We start from the raw sequence: 17214 nt of genomic DNA, 5'->3' as shown, positions 1-17214 counted from the left end.
AATGCATAAACATGAATCGCATTCTAGTAAAACAATATGACCCTTATATCAGATGTATATTTTGTATGGGACAATCAAACGCAACAATATGTCAGTGGTATCACATCCCGCTCAGGCTCTAAAAACACAATCTCAATAGGTTTGTCCTACTTAGTAAACAGACGAAGGGTTTCAACTGTTCTGTAACTTTATGTATAACAGTATAAACAATAACAAATATACAAATATACAAATACATTTTATGTAATATTTTATAGTTATATTTATTCACCAGCCACCAGATTGTATAATTTTTACATTACAGAATTTTTTCTGAATTAGTTATTTGTACTCACGTAACCCTGTTGATTCCATTCGGGAAGCGGTGTTCACTGTATCCCCAAACAGGCAGTACCTTGGCATTGTCAGGCCTACTACACCAGCTACCACAGGCCCTAGGGAAGGAAGTATGGTAGTGTTGTTGTTGATTCATATAGGGTAAAATATTGACATGTTTTAAATGAACAATTTTAATGTAATATTGATTTTTACGGATCTTTGTAAGTACTGTATTTTTTTACATAAATATTATAAGACATACATAAAAAATGAAATGTATATATGGTCATCAAGCCACTCTGGAATTTTAGCAAGGAGTGAAAACAACTATATACAACAGCTGAGAGTGGGAAAGCACACATAAAAAAAGTTGCTGAACAGCATATATCAAAGGTTTATTAATACATTGTTATTAATTAATAATTAATTTCAAAATACAAGCAAAAAATCCTAACCCTAATACCAATAGAAAACAGTTGCCTGCTAATACACACGCTGATAAAAATTTGTATCACCGGTGTCTGTAGAAGATTTGGGACTTTGTGCAAAGCAATATCAAAATTGATAAACAAACCAATACTGAGGCCCTGTTCACAATATTGTATTGAGAAAATGCGCACATCCCTGAGTGTGTTACCATATCTCGAAGTACCACACACTACTTCTACTACTGAATGGCACCCAACGTAGTTTGCAAACTGCTGTGTGCTACCGAGCAGCTCATCTCACTAATGTGCCTTGCAGTGAGGTGCGCTGTCCAAAAAAAAAAAAAAGCAGGTCTGATTTTTGGGCTGTTGAGTGCAACCCATTCATTTTGAAAATAAATATGTGAAAAAATGTGTGTGTTTTAATACAATGCAAGTCAAAAGGTAGGCGTGAAGCTAGTCTAATTTTCAGGCTCAGTAATGTGCAATAGTAAACATGTAAAGAGTAATAGAAGATAACAGCTGTACTAAAGAGAAAATATGCATGTGTTGGCTTAGGAAGTAAATGCAAACCCCAGGGAGACAAACAAAGGATTAGGTAAATGTAGGTAATTAGGTAAATGTAGGCAGAAGGTAACTGAAAAAATAGCATTTCATATAATAATGCTAATAGGTAAAGAGAGACGACCAAACCCCACTGAGCCTTTGCATAGAGGAACATTAAAGTATATCTAAAGCAAAAACCTTTACTTTCAAATAGAGTAGAGATCAGGTAAAACTATGTCCGGTTTTTATTTCTCTGTGTTCAAGGCTCTATGAAGGCTGGGCGGTGCACCTAGTGGTACTTACGTTTAAGACAATATGTACCCAGGGATGAATACAAGGAATGCAGATTTTTTGCATTCCAGACATTCCTCTCTGGGCACATACTGCCCTAAAGGTAAGTACTGCTAGGTGAGCCATCCAGCTTCATTCAGACACAGCAACTGTAAGCCTCTCATGGGTTTGACAGGCTGCTGGCATTAGGGTGGATGGATTATCTGTGCCCTCCGCCCATCACTAAACACTAGAGCCCCATATACCAGGGCTAAACACCCAGTGTGCATGGGATCTAATTTGTGAGATTTCCCTTCACTTACTGTCCCAGAGACAAACAAGGAAGTGAGAGGAAATGTATCTAAAGTGAAAATAAATCTTTTCTTAAATAGTTGTCCCGTAAACAAGTGCCCGCATTGGAAAATGTTATCTTACCTCCTGTTTCAGAAACAACCCTAACATTTTTGTTTTCCCACCATTATATTTCCTGGTGACAACAGTGAACAGGACAAATAAAAAGGGTGAATATCCTGGGGGGGGCACAGACAGCAATAAAAACTTGACAGAGTAAAAAAAATGCTGCTCACTCTATCCAAAACGAATGAAAAGTTTTGGAATTAGGTACACTTTAAGCAGGTAAAAAGTAAAAGCATTATATATATATATATATATATATATATATATATATATATATGGAAATCTGTTACAAACATCCAATTTTTTTAGGTTCTTTAGCCCCATGCCTGTGTCAGAACGAACATTGTTTACTTAGATCTAATCCTGTGAAACAATAATAGGATGAAAAGAGCTATCGATCTACAGAAAAATGATGCATGGATAAGCAAATTACGTAAATTGGTTAACTGACTGTCCACCAACCAGATTTTGCTTGTAAAATGGGGATTTACTCTTTTTATCTATGAAAAAGTACTTTACCTGAATGGAGGCCGATACGTATCCTAACAGGGACATCAGGCATATGTCTCATTTTGAAAGATCCTACAGAGCTAAGGATATCCAGGGACATGTTAGCGATCTCTGCTGCATGCCTGTTCCCATTCCTCTTAGGAAGGCCTGATGCGACCATATAGGCATCTCCTATTGTCTCTACCTGTCATTACAAAACCCAAACAGAACTATCATATATTAAGGTCAACAAGATGTAAAAGGAGCACCTAATATATATTCATTTATTCTCTCATTTTTTCCCAAAATGTTTAGTTTAAAACACATTATTTTAACACACATACAGTATGTTCAAGAGTCTGCAGGAGCCAGCAGCATTGAAAGTTCTAAATTGCAAGTGCTAGGGTAAGAAATTTAGCAAATAGCTTACTGGAGAATGTTTATTTTACTGTGCCCAATGTGTTAAAATAAATTAGTTTGAAGGTTTAATTCTACTTTAAGGGAAATATCTTTATACCCATCATAGACTACAAAAAAAAACCAAGGGTAAAGCCCCGTACACACGTACCGATCGTCGGCCGAACGATCGGCCGTCTTTTGTCCAGGGCTGTCGTGTCTGTTGAAAACTGCAAAAGACTGCACATGAATTTTGTCGGCCAACAGCAGCCGACTGCAGAAGTGATGTCATGTGATGGTTAACTTTCTGTGTGTTTTGTCTTCTCTGAACATGCCCAGTCTTGCAAATCTGCTGTTTGTCGGCCGAATTCTGTACTGACTGGCGAACAATCGGCCGTTCTGGTGTTGGCCTACAAAAATTTTAAAGCATGCACATCAGATTCTTTTCGGCCGAAAGTGCGCTGTCGGCTGTCGGAAGCATCATACTAACAAGCCTACAATCAGCCGATCGGTCGTCGGCCGAATATTTACGGCCGACAATCGGTACGTGTGTACGGGCCTTAAGTTTAGCCTTATGATAATGCCCTAGGACAATAGAGGGGATTATTTCCCATACAGCGATACAAAAAGTAATAAAAACATTGCAGAGAATTTAACTCTTCCCCATTCTATCTAAAACTGAAAAGACAAACAGATAAAAAATTGATTAGTGCTTCCCAAACCTTTATCATTTGTATAACATCTGAACCTTTGCATTGACAGAATTCTAAATGTTACCATATGTACTTTCTGTCTACACTGCTTTTAGCTGATAACATTAATATAATGTATGATATGATATATAATATAATATAATCAGGGTTTTTTTCTCACAGAATAGGTGCAGGAACTTTCCACCTTTTGAGTCACCCCCTTGTCTCTGCCCCCTACCTACATCCAAGCAGTGTCCCTTGGTTCCACCCCCTACCGACCTCCCAGCACCACCTCTTTTAAAGAATAAAGAACCAAGTATCATTTTGAGGTGCTACGTATATTATTTGGAACGTGTTAATGATAGCAAGCAAAGCAGTAAAATAGATCCCCTGCAGCCAGCAACAGTAGACCCCCACACAACAATAGACCCCCCCAGCAATGATGAATGCACTCCAGCAACCACAGATCCCCAGCAACAGGAACAGATCTCCCAGCAACCAGCATCAGTAGACCCTCCAGTAGCCGGCAACAATAGACCCCTCCCTCAACAGTAGATTCCTCACAGCAACAGCTGAGCCCCCCACAACATTAGACCCCCCAGCAACAATAGACCCCTATGCAAATATTGATTCCCATCAGTGACAAAAGATCCTCCAGCAGCCATCAGCAATAGACTCTCCAGCACACCCCAGGACCCCTTGCCATTACATACATTCAGCGCTGGAGGTGCCTGAACTGTGTTCCCCCGCATTCCTGCTGAAAAAAAGCCCTGAATATAATTTGATAGCTAAATCACATTTGTGCATTATTCCCTGAGGAATCATCATGACAGGCATACCCTTAATTTCCATTCCTTCATTTTGCCCTATCAGGCAATCCAGTATGTGGTCTAACAGGTATGCTAGCTTACCCAAAATGACCCTAAGACAAGACACAAGTGTTGGGGTTTAATCAACAGTAACTGATACTGGAGTGTGCATATTCTTTCACTATTAGTTCACCTGTTTCCAAGTACTAACCCTGGCTTGTACCATGGGGAATATAGATGTGTTTTATAAATGATGCACATCCCACAAAAAAATGAAATGCTGGAATATACCAAAAACTGAATAAATTGTCCCTTGATCACATACAGGTGGCAAAACAGAAAGTCCAGTTTCCAGATATGTACAAGTAGCAAATCTGAATCCATGCATTATAGAATAATGCACTAGTTACTACTCTGAACATAATTGTTTGTTTAGTAAATCTTTAACACAATGTAAATTAAACTTAACTATGATATGCCGATATTATTTATTTTTGTTACTCTTTTTAATTAAATATTCCTAAGCTTAAAGATTTCACAGTAATTAGAAAACAACATCTAACTTTAGAATTGCATGAAAAATATCTTCGCTCTAAAATTCCTGATTTGCCTGTTCTTGAGCCACAAAAGCATGTATGCTTAATTATAGGTTATATTTATTGCTGAACCTTTTTGAATTAGCATGTATGTAAACATACATTTCTGGCATACATGTACATTACATTGACTTTTATTAAATCAGAGTATGGTATCACAAGACTGATGGTCCAGCAAACCAGCACACCAAAGTAGCTAGCCTACCCCTAAGTATAAGGTTCACTGGACCCTACGAACAGCGGTATGGCATTGTGCATATGTGCTCGGATGTTTTGCCGAATTCAGTACAAAGTATCCGGATAAACAGATGTCCCATTTAAATGATTTGCACTGTGTTCAGCTAAACAACCTAAAAGAACAACAGCATGTGTCCTAAGCCCCTCTTTACACTTGAGTGTAGTGTATTTAGGTTATGTTCAGTCTTTTTTTTGTACATTGTATTCACACAGGAAGGGACAGCTCCCGGGGAGCTTTATCTCTCTGGCAGCTGTTTATTTGTGGTGCGCAATTTAGTGCATCATACACCTCCCCTTTTTTGTACAAACTTTATTTGAAGTGTATAAAAGTACATTTCATTCAAGTTGATGTACAGTAGCGCAATGCTCTGCCTGCTGTACAGTGCCATGTGATACTGTATAGTGTGCTGCAATAAAATTCAACATGTGTGCATTTTATCGCAGCTCTGGACTGAGTTGCTGTGTGAATGGGACAATAAAAACAACTGTTTTTTTGTGTGTCCTTGCGGTAACAGGCTTTTTACAATGCAGTAAAATGCGTGTCACCACACTTTGTGTAAATTAGCCCTAAGCGTAATGTCCCACACAGGAGCTTCTTTGGGCAGGGTTGCGCATTTTTGGCTCCACAGATGTTTATTATGAGATTGTATGAGATAAAAGAACCTCACGGTATAATTAGTGCACTAATGAGATGCATATACTGTACCTAGAATACAGGGCCATGATGTCCTAGGCCAATGGGTGCGTATCGCCCATTTCGCTTTCTCAAAGGTTTAAAGCGGATTTGGCGATACGCATCAGATGGGCGGGGATGTCATCTTGCTGAGGTTTTGGAAAACCCTTTTATCCTTTCTGCCATGTGAGTGTTTTTTCACAAGTTTGTTAATAAAATAGTGGTTTGTGTTCTGCAGCATCTGGCATTTTCTTCTTTATAACATCTATATTGGAGAAATTGATGAGCAGTATCAAGAATGGCCCTGGATGCAAGCTGTGATACATCTTTATATTAATAAGAGAGTTTGACCTCTTGTTATTAGTGGGGTCCATCAAACCAGATGATAGGACACCCAGGGAGGAGCTTTGGTGGTGGGCACTTTGTGAAGATTGTTTTCACATGAAGATTGGATGGTGTATGGGACTGTTATTATAGTTTTGGACAATTTTCACATTTTGTTTGGTGATATATATTTCAAGAACCATGCCTGCTATATTATACTGATTCACAATGTTTTTGTTATATTTCACATATATTTAATTTTTAAGATACATATCACTTTTGTTTATATTGTATAATTTAGGGAGAGGATTTCACTCCTCATTCTAGGTAAAAATGTGCATAACACACATTTTTGCATGCTCCTATTGAAGTCAATCGTGCCAAAAACACTCCAGTAGCTCATGTAACTCTGAGCTTCAGGTGTTGAGCTACAGACACCTGAATAGGATTTACTTGTTGAGCAATTTGAAGCTTCAAGCTACAAAACACCCAAAAAGTAAATGGGGGCTAAATCAAGCTCATAGTCTCTAAGCCAGGGATCCTCAAACTACAGCCCTCCAGCTGTTGCAGAACTACACATCCCATGAGGCATTGTAAAACTCTGACATGCCTAGACATGACTAGGCATGATGGTAACTGTAGTTCCTGAACAACTGGAGGGCCGTAGTTTGAAGACCCCTGCTCTAGGTGTTCTTATAGTTTTCTAAGAAGGATGACTTCTCTAGCTATAAAAATTGTATTCAAATTTGTTACATATGTTCTTTTTGCGCAAACATAAAACAATGATTGGTGATTGATCATGTTTAATGTGATCTCAAATGTATCAAATTCCCTGCCATAGCTACAGTTGTTACTGATAAGTAATAACTCACCTTATATACATCATGACTTCCTATGACCGCATCAAATAATGTGTACAGATCATTGAGAAGGTCGACCACCTCAATGGGCTCACTCATGGCTGATATCGTGGTAAAACCCACTATATCACTGAAGTATAGGGTCACCTCATCAAACCCTTCAGGTTCTACTGTGCAGCCTGTTTTCAGTGCGTCTGCCACAGATCTGATAACCAAGCAGTAGAAAGAAGGCATGTCAGGAATAATGTTGGGAACCACAGATTGTAATATAACATTTCTGCTGGAAATATGTAGTATGTGCGTTCCCAAAAAAACACCTAGAATAATCATGTTTTTCTCTTCCCCACACATCACTGTGATGTTTCAGCACTGCTGGAGAAAGGTTTTTGTCTTATTAAGATGTGAGCTACTGTTATAAGCAGCAGTGATATATAACCATAATGTGAGAAGAAAAGGCTGGTGAGAAATGAAGGCTCTTTAATGATGAACACAGGCATCCATGGGAGGAAACCTATGATCTCAATAGACAGGGTCAAAGGCTATTCTTCCCACATAGGTAAATTGAAAAAAATGCACAGAAAGCCTCAATTTTATTATTGAAAGCTGCTTAAATATCAATATAATAAAGCTTATAAGAGGCAATTTTTTCTACATAGTAAAAAAAAATATATTTTTTTTTCGCCCTAAAAATATTTTTGTAATACGCTCAGTTCAGATTTTTTCACTGGGGTGCATTGCGTTAATGCATGTACACTAACGCAAGGTTTTTTTCATGCATTAAAGTGTGCTGCACATCAACGTTCCAGAAAACATATGCACTTCTTCTCTCAGCACACTTCAATGGGTAAGGTTGGCAAGGCGCGTTGGGATGCCATTCAAAATAGATGACCCCACACTGCACCCAAACAACTGACATGTGTTGTGGTAATACCTGTGTTAAGGCACACCTTAAACCAAGGTGAACCAAGCCTAACTTCAGCTTTCATTAGAACTAGTTTACATCTATGCATTGTGGCAACACACGCATTACTGCAATGCACGGTAACACACAATACATGTGTTGATGCATTGTGGTGCCATTCGTTTTTAAGAGCACCTCAATGCACTAAGGCAACATACATGTGTCGCAACCCACCATAGTGCATTCCAGCAAATATGACATTTCTAATTTGTTTTGCTGCTTTGAAAGACATTTGATTTCAGTGGACTGCCTCAATGCAGCACACATTAATGCATGACTATAACACACTACATAAATGTAAATGTAACAGATCAGAGGTAAATGGATGTTTTTGGTTGTCCTTATGCATCAGCATCATTTTCCCTATAGGGAAACACTGCTGTCCATTTTTCATCTATCTGTTGACGGATAAAAAATGTACGATGAAAGCGCCCATGTAAAAAGGGTCTAAGTAATTTAGTGTGTCAGTTGCATGCCTCCAAAAAATGTTTCTCTGTGGACACTGGATGTGTTATGGTTCCTTTTTGATTCATCTGTGCACAATAAAACAATCCTATAGGTGATAATGAATTCCCCCTGATGGTGAAGGGAAAAGCTACATGCTGCAAAGCGCCTATGAATGCTTTACAATATGGGCATTCCTGCAGTTATGCCTGATTATGTGTAAAGTGGTAGCTTCCTGACTCTTTTCTCTGTTTTTCACCAAAAAAGGTCTTTATCACCAAGTCTTACTTCGTAATAAATCTGGGGGGGGGGGGGGGACTTTTCTCGATCTTTATCACAGTGATAAGGTACTTTTGTGCAATATTAATTAAACCACTCACGGAGGTAACATTTGTGTTAAGAGCTTTTCAGTTTTCTGTTTTTCAATCTCCAGTTCTTCTGTTCTTTCACGTATTAAATCTTCTAGGTTACTTGAATATTGCTCCAACATGCGCAGCATGGAATCAATAATGTTTGTTTTCTTTCCTTTATTGATGTTTTTGAACTGTGTTGTTCAGAAACAAAGAAAAAATAGGTATTTAACTAAGCCTGCAAGATGCGAAGTGACAACATGTAATAATCTATTTTCAATTAAGATTTAAAACTCCTGACTTTACTCCACCTGGCGCTCTAGGCCAACTGTTTTGTACCAACCCTTTCTTACCTCAGTTGGGATAGGATGATACTGCTTAGTCTTACCAAGCATGTAGAAGCTGGGGAAAGGGAGGCTGAAATGGGCACAATGCCTATTTTTTTTAATCTCATTTTTAAAACAAGAATGCGGCAACAACGAGAGTGGCAGCAACAATTGCCCAGTAAAACAATAAAGTGACAGTGTACAGTTTGTTTATATAGTTTGAGAATGAACTAGCAGTGTTGGGTCTAGGGATGAAAAGTAAAAAACATTTGGGTGGATTGTGGGCGATTTGACGATTAGCAAATGGAGGGAAGAGGAGGAGAACTCAGTCATTAAAATATAAAGTGTATATATTCACAGTAAGTAGAGGGTAGGACATCATTTTGGAGGGTCATTGGTTAGAAGACTGATTTTATAAAATTGTTTGCAGGCAAGGTTTGAATGAAAGGTTCCCAAACATCAAATTCATTTTAGACCCGTGATTCTTTATGTAGGCCTCCATCCATTCTATGCAGAACACATAGGATAGTTTGCCTATAAACAAAGAGTGGGAGTTCTGGGTAAATCCAGTTATGTAGGATAGCTTTCCATACTACAAGTTATATGACAATGAGGAGTTGTTTACAGCCCCTTGAAATTTTAATGCCAGGGATGTTGTTTAGGCTAAAATGTGCCCATTCTATGGTTAGAGGGAAGAATATTACCGAGTGTGTGGTAGCATAATGCAATTGTTTAATCTTGGGACATGCTCTAAATGTCTATATTTTAAACATCAAGAGAAGGAGCTTGAGGCCCATAAGGTAAGAGTGATATGGGGATATATATAAGAATGATAAAAAAAGCAGAAGCATCATCTCACTGTACATTATGACTTTGCTGAATCCCCAGAATAAACATAGCAATTTTAAGTCAGTGTCAACTTAAACCAGGGGAAATTCTTGGCCCATTTGTTAAGACCAGGCATAGTAGAAGTGAACACCAGCAGTTGCTGGAGGAAAATACATAGGTTAGCTTTTCTAAGTGGGTTAGGATATTCCAAAATTGTGCCCAAAGAGTGTTCCCCAGTGGTGTATTTTGGTTTTGTGCTGCCCTAGGCAAGACTAAAACTGGACGCCCCTCTCCCCATCATATGTAAATTTGTCCCACTCCTTCCTTTGTAATGGATGTGACCCCCTCCACAATTGAAGGACTACAAGTCCCAGCATGAACCCCTGAGATCTCATGAGAGGGGGGGGGGTGAGAGAGGGAGGGAGGGAGAGGGGGGTGAGAGGGGGAGGGAGAGATAGGGGGGAGGGAGAGAGAGGGGGGTGAGAGAGAGAGAGAGGGGGGATGAGAAAGAGAGAGAGAGAAAGAGAGAGAGAGGGGGGGTGAGAGAGAGAGAGAGAGAGAGAGGATGAGAGGGAGAGAGAGGGAGGGGGGATGAGAGAGAGAGAGAGGGGGGATAAGAGAGAGGGGGTGAGAGAGAGATATGGGGGGTGAGAGAGAGGGGGGATGAGAGAGAAAGAGAGAGAGAGAGAGGTGGGGTATGAGAGAGGAGGGATTGAGAGAGAGGGGGGTGAGAGAGAGAGAGGGTGTGAGAGAGAGAGAGGGGTGAGAGAGAGATAAAGAGGGGGTGAGTGAGAGAGGGGGGTGAAAGAGAGAGGGAAGGTGAGAGGGGGTGTGAGAGAGACGGCTCTAGCAACCAGTGGCCAATAGAGTCTCAGATGGAGGGGCGTGGCTTTTTTGCTGCCCCCCTGCAAAGTGCCGCCCTAGGCCTGGGCCTTGTCGGCCTAGGCCAAAATACAGCACTGGTGTTCCCAGTCATTCTGATAAGTTATTTTAATAGGAGAGACAGTATAAGGTTTCAATTTTAGAAAATGCATTAGATAAGCATGGAAATTTAGGCTCACCAAACCTTTTTTGATAGTCAGGGGCCTGATCTGCCAAAGGCCTGCTAAAGTGATTCTTTAAATTACTATCCTACATCCCTCTTTATTGACAATTTGTTGGCAAAAATGTCATCTCGTCACTCATAGCCTAGTTTGAACAATCATGTCTGATTTGCACAGTCAAGTAAAGATTAGACCATGTATAATTTCCCTACAAAAAAGGACTTGTAATCATAGAAAATATTCGTTATTACAGAGATTTTTGGAAGTTTGCATAGAAAATCTATGCGTAAGCAGAAATTGGTCATTTTCATTTCTGTTGAGAAAATGAACAAAGTGCTTGCTGTGTCACTTTTACCCATCAGCTAAATCAGACAGATTTCAGAAGGTACCAACAATTTTGCATACAGATCACAGGCAATTGTCTGACAGCTTCTTTTAAGTGAGACATGCTCAGCTATGCTTATCTAGCTTCAGATACAGGCAACTTACTTGATCAAATATTTCATCAAAAGAAAGACGTCTGTCTGGCACTTCATTCCAGCACTGTTTCATGAGTACAATACACTCCATAGGAGCATGATCAGGGGAGACCACTGGGCGGCACAAAGGAGGAGGTTTTCTAATCTTCGGGATGATTTCTAATAAAAGAGACATTTTTTTAAAACACTCACTTGGTGCCACATAAATGCCCTCTAAGGCCTTGTTCACACCTATGCATTTTTAGTGCATTTTCCGTTTTGCAGAAACACACTACAGTCCATTTAACATGGTTTCCTATGGGTCACATTCACATCTGTGCATTTTAAGGAAAGTGTCGGGGACTTTTTTTTGATTTTTGGTTCCCTAGACTTCAATGGATCAAAAACATGTATCGAAAAATGCAAAATGCACCTGAAATCACCAAAACTGGACAATAGAAGATTGGAAAAAGGTTGCTTGGTCTGATGAGTCTCGATTTCAGCTGCGACATTCAGGTGGTAGGGTCAAAATTTGGCGTAAACAACATTAAAGCATGGATCCATCTTGCTTTGTATCAACTGTTCAGGCTGGTGGTGTAATGGTATAGGGGATATTTTCTTGGGACACTTTGGGCCCCTTAGTACCAATTGAGCATTGTTTAAACACCACAGCCTATTTAAGTATTGTTGCTAACCATATCCATCCATTTATGATACAGTGGACTAATCTTCTGATGGCTACTCCCACAGCAGGATAACACCATGTCACAAAGTTCAAATCATCTCAAACTGGTTTCTTGAACATGACAAAGAGGTCACTTTACTCCAATGGCCTCCACAGTCACCAGATCTCAATCCAATAGAGCACCTTTGGAATGTGGTGGATTGGGAGATTTGCATCACGGATTTGCAGCCAACAAATCTGCAGCAATTGCGTGATGTTATGTCAATATGGACCAAAATCTCTGAGGAAAGTTTCCATCGCCTTGTTGAATCTATGCCACGAAGAATTAAGGCAGTTCTGAAGGCAAAACGGGGGTCCAACCCAGTACTAGCAAGGTGTACCCAATAAAGTACCCCTTGTCCAGGAAATTTGGATGTTTCTGGTGATTTTAGATAAACAAATTCTTAGTGGTGAAGCAATATCAGTTTTCTCTTCCCAGTTTGAAGGAAGATCCATAAATTAGCCAGAATCTGAAATCGTTTTGCAGTTAAGAATTAAAACTTAAAAGGAAATAACAAAGGTTTTGGTTCAATTTTACTTTCATTTTTTTTAAGGATAATCATTTTAAACTGTTGTTTATGCCTGCTTTGTTAAATGTATCCAATATATAATTGTTTTACAAATAAACATTTAAGAAATGACAAGGGATTCCCAAGCCACTATGAATTAGCTAAGGAAAATGCTTGCTTGGCAGTTCTCTGATCGTAATGGTCCATCTCTTAGGGTCTATTCACACTAGCGCAACTTGTCAGGCGACCAAGTCGCCTGACAAGTCGCGGTCGCTCGCCATTGATTAGCACAGGACCCGTTCTAATAGGAGCGACACAAGTCGCTCCGACTTAGAAAAAGGGTCCTGTACTACTTTGGGGCGACCTGGAGGCGACTTGCATTGACTTCAATTATATGAAGTCCATGCTGTGCACCACGACTTCACAGGTCGCCCCTGGAAGTCGGATCGCGCCAGTCTGAATGGGCTCTTAAGGAGTTCGCTGCTGCGATGAAAATAAATATTTTGAAAAACTTTTTTTGTTTATGCCCTGCTCTGCCAATAACAAAGCAAATGACTTGAAAGGTCATCACATAGGACAAGGAGGCACTCTTTACGTCTGGAGGAAAGGAGATTTAAAGGCTTCTTCACAGTAAGAGCTGTGAAAATGTTGAATAGACTCCCCAAGAGCTGGTTCTGTCCAGCTCAGTAGATTTCTTTAAAAAAACGCCTGGATTCTTTCTTAAATGTATATAACATAACTGGATACTAACAGTTATAGGTAAAGTTGATCCAGGGATCATTCGATTGCCCCTCGAGGAATCAGGAAGAAATTTTTTCCCCTGCTGGAGCAAACTGGATCATGCTTTGCTGGGGTTTTTTGCCTTCCTCTGGATCAACTGTGGGTAAGGGATTGTGTATATAGCAATTTAAAACATTTTTTTGTTTTGTTTTGTTTTTTCCCCCTTTTTATTGGTTGAACTAGATGGACTTTGTATCTTTTTTCTGGCTAATATAGCGCCGGTTCACACTACCGCGACGCTACTTTAGGTGGTGACCTCCGAGGTCGCGGTGCGAGCAGCGCGCCGCGACCTCGGAGCGGCCGCCACGGACTTCATAACATTGAAGTCTATGGCGGTCGCCTCCTGGTCGCCCCAAAGAAGCTCCGGACCCTTTTTCTAGGTCGGAGCGACTTGTGTCGCTCCTATTAGAACGGGTCCGTAGCTTCCCTATGGGAGGCGACCTGTGAGGCGACCAGGTCGCCCTAGTGTGAACCGGCACTTATGGATCGTTTTTGTGGTTGCCCAGTTTTTAGTATATTTAAAGAAGTCACATGGAAAGATTTTGATTGATACCTTATAATTTGCCTATTCGTTTTCTTTTAAGACGCAAACAATACTGGTACAATATAATACCAAAATACATCTACAACATTTAGCATTGATAATTATCAGTGTTACATAATATATACAGTAAATAAGCAAAAGCATACATGATATTCTTAGCCCTTGTTCACATTCAGTATGGCTTTGAAATTGTGCAACGTCATCTGAAATCGCACGATTTCAAAGCTGCATGTAAGTGTGTCTTCAGATGCGACTTGGAAGACATATGTGCAGCTTCATGCACAGATGTCTTTGCAAGTTACACCTAAAATTGGCAAAAGTAGAGCAGGAACTACTTTTTCAAATCAATGGGGCACTGCAAAGTCCGCATCGCACCAATTTAAACAGTGCCATTGACGGCAATAGGGTGCAACTTGTCATGCAATTTGACCTGTCAAATCGCATGACAAGTCACTCCGGTGTGAATGGGGCTAATTTTCCTTTTGATTTATGCAGGTGTACAGATACTCTACTATTAAAGACTTTACATCTAAATTCTACAAGCCAGGATTTGACATATCTGTTGTATCAACTCTAAGGTAGGGCTATAAACACAAGAAAAACAATGCTATTATCTACATCAGTCAGGTCTTCTTCATACATATACTCTACATATACTTATATATTTGCTTTGTATTTTAGATACATCTTTTTAACTGTTCTGGTTTTTATATATGAGCCTTTTTTTATACCACATGTTATGTACTTTGGAACATTTTAACACTTAGTGCAGAGCTTTATTGAACTGACATTCTTAGTAATCATTAAAAACATAATCGATCAGCAGTGAACTTTTGCATAAGTTGAAAATAAAGTCAATTAGACATATTTATCACAAAATATGGAAGCATTTATGGTAAACAGACATTTATGATCATTGACATGTTTCTTGGGAAGGTTCTGTTACCTTCTGGAGATTGTTCCAATGTGCAAAACGGAGGTCCACGCACCACAACCTCCTGCATGATAATGGAAAAGCTATAAATATCTCCAGCAAATGTTCCATGCAGAGCTGCATGTGGATCCCTCAGTAATTCTGGTGCTGTCCATAGCAACTCTGAAAAAAAACAGGGACAATTATTAGTCTAGTAATAGCTCAGAATCAATACTTACTGAAGATATACTTGTTTTCCTTTAAAAACCTTACTATGTGGATTTGGAAGCTGTGGCTGTCACCCAGAGTAATTCCGCTGTAATATGTGGCTATAGACTTGGCCCAACAAACTTTCAATCCCTGAGCATTACTCTACAGCATGGGTGTCCAACCTTTTGGCTTCTCTGGGCCACATTGAGTGTAGAGAAATTTTCTCGGACCGCATATAAAATATATACTATTAAGGTATATAAGTAATTTTATTATAAAACGCCGCCGCGCCCTTCCCGTGCTCCCCCCACCAGCACTAATTTAACACAACTAGTGGATGATACCCTCAGAGGCTGCCTCTGTGGCCGTTCCCCCGGCTCGACTTCCTTCCTCCGCAGCAAAAAATAAAAAATTGTTAGGGGGCAGTGGGCCGCATTGCCTGCTGTTCTGGGCCATATGCGGCCCCCGGGCCGCAGGTTGGACATGTCTGCTCTACAGCTTTAGGGAGTCAGCAAATGCCCACAGACATCTATGGAGTTGGAGCTCAAGTACGCAGTGTAACCTCAGTTCTTCTCTAGCTGTTATCATATCTCTAGTCTTGAAGAAGGATTGATAACAGTATTAAACAGAAAAAAAGAAAAAACATAATATATTGCAGCTTACCAATACCTAAATGTGGTGGCTGCATTTGTCTTTTTTTTTATAGGCATTTGTCCTTTATTTTTGCCTTGCGATCCTGCCAGTTTCGTCTGCAGTATCCTTACAGTGGAGCAGCAACGGAGACACCCTTGGGCAGCATAATTGCCAATCTCGTAGAGGGTAGTGTTAAATGCACTAGCGGATTTAAATGGACTTGACTAACAGCTTAAAGCAAAAATCCAACTAACACTTTTTAAGCAGTTACAGCAAACAGTTTTTTATTTCTGTTAGGATAAAGGTTTTGCATAAGTGAATAAAAGCTGATCATTGGTGTTTAATGGTTTGTCTCGACCCTAATTTTTCTGGACAGCTTGTTCCATTAAAAGAATTTGAAAAATGACAAACTTAAACCCATTCACACCAGTAATTTAGCGCTATCCCCAGGGTAGCCACTTCATAATTTTGGGTTCTGTGTTCTTTAACCTTCCTAGCGGTATTCCCGAGTGTGACTCGGGGTAAGATTTTTGAGCCAAAAGCGGTAACCCCGAGTCACACTCGGGGTAGCGCTGGGAAGATCGCTGGATCCTGGTGGAGGTTTCACTTACCTTTTCTCCGGGATCCAGCGATGTATGAGAGTGGTGTCCGGCGGCGGATGTTCCTCTCGATCGTCTGTAAGCCCCGGCTTCCGTCTCCGGCGACGTGACGTCCGCCGGGGGGTGGAACCGGCGGCAAATTCAAAAAGTATAAACACCAAACACACTGACACACTGTAATCCTATTGGATTACATTCCCAAAATATAATAAAGTGACCTTTTTATGCCCCCCAGTGCTTTCTCCATTGCACTTCCTGCATTATTTCCATACTTTGTATCTGGATTATTGCAGAGCGACCATGGCCTCAAGCAAGCGTGCCGCAACATCAAAAGCGATGTATGACCTGCTGGGCGATAGCGACAGCGATCCCGAATCGCACGGAGAGTGGAGTGACAGCGATGCATGGGAAAGCTCATCATCCGACGAAAGTGAGTTTAGTGATGATGATGTGCCGAGCGATGTGCGTACGTGGTGCGTGATCGACTGCGGTATGGAGCACGTAGCGCCCCCAAGGTTCCCGTATACCGGAACGCCTGGTCTCAAAGTTGATGTTGAGGAGGATAACCCCTTGGCGTATCTGCAGCTTTTTTTGACCGATGAGGTCATCGAAATAATTGTTGTGGAGACCAACCGGTACCAGCAACAACAAACCGCAGCACATCGGCGGTTTTCCAGGAGCAGGATGTGGGAACCCGTTACCAGTGCGGATATCTGGAGATTCCTGGGCCTTATTATTCTGCAGGGAGTGGTGGGGAAACCCCTGCAGAAGTGGTATTGGACCACCAACAAATTATTGGCCACTCCTTTTTTTGGAACCATAATGTCGGAGTACAAATTT

At 40.4% G+C, this 17214-nt stretch overlaps 1 protein-coding gene across 2 annotated transcripts in view; it reads right to left on the bottom strand.

Moving 5' to 3' along the window:
* GUCY2F (guanylate cyclase 2F, retinal) overlaps positions 1-17214 on the bottom strand; it is a 124525-nt gene that overhangs the window by 9709 nt on the left and 97602 nt on the right. For both annotated transcript variants that reach the window (XM_082262587.1, XM_082262588.1), the window contains exons 11-16: positions 14966-15115; positions 11494-11642; positions 8838-9001; positions 7065-7257; positions 2496-2670; positions 336-434 (exon numbers count right to left, since the gene is read on the bottom strand). In XM_082262587.1, the coding sequence (XP_082118713.1) occupies positions 336-434; positions 2496-2670; positions 7065-7257; positions 8838-9001; positions 11494-11642; positions 14966-15115 (930 nt within the window). The remainder of the gene's footprint in view (positions 1-335; positions 435-2495; positions 2671-7064; positions 7258-8837; positions 9002-11493; positions 11643-14965; positions 15116-17214) is intronic.

Source organism: Pelophylax lessonae (assembly GCF_965119305.1).
Source record: "Pelophylax lessonae genome assembly, chromosome: 7".
Lineage (NCBI taxonomy): Eukaryota > Metazoa > Chordata > Amphibia > Anura > Ranidae > Pelophylax > Pelophylax lessonae.
Note: the sequence above shows the minus strand (reverse complement) of the source record. Positions and strands in the feature narration are given on the sequence as shown.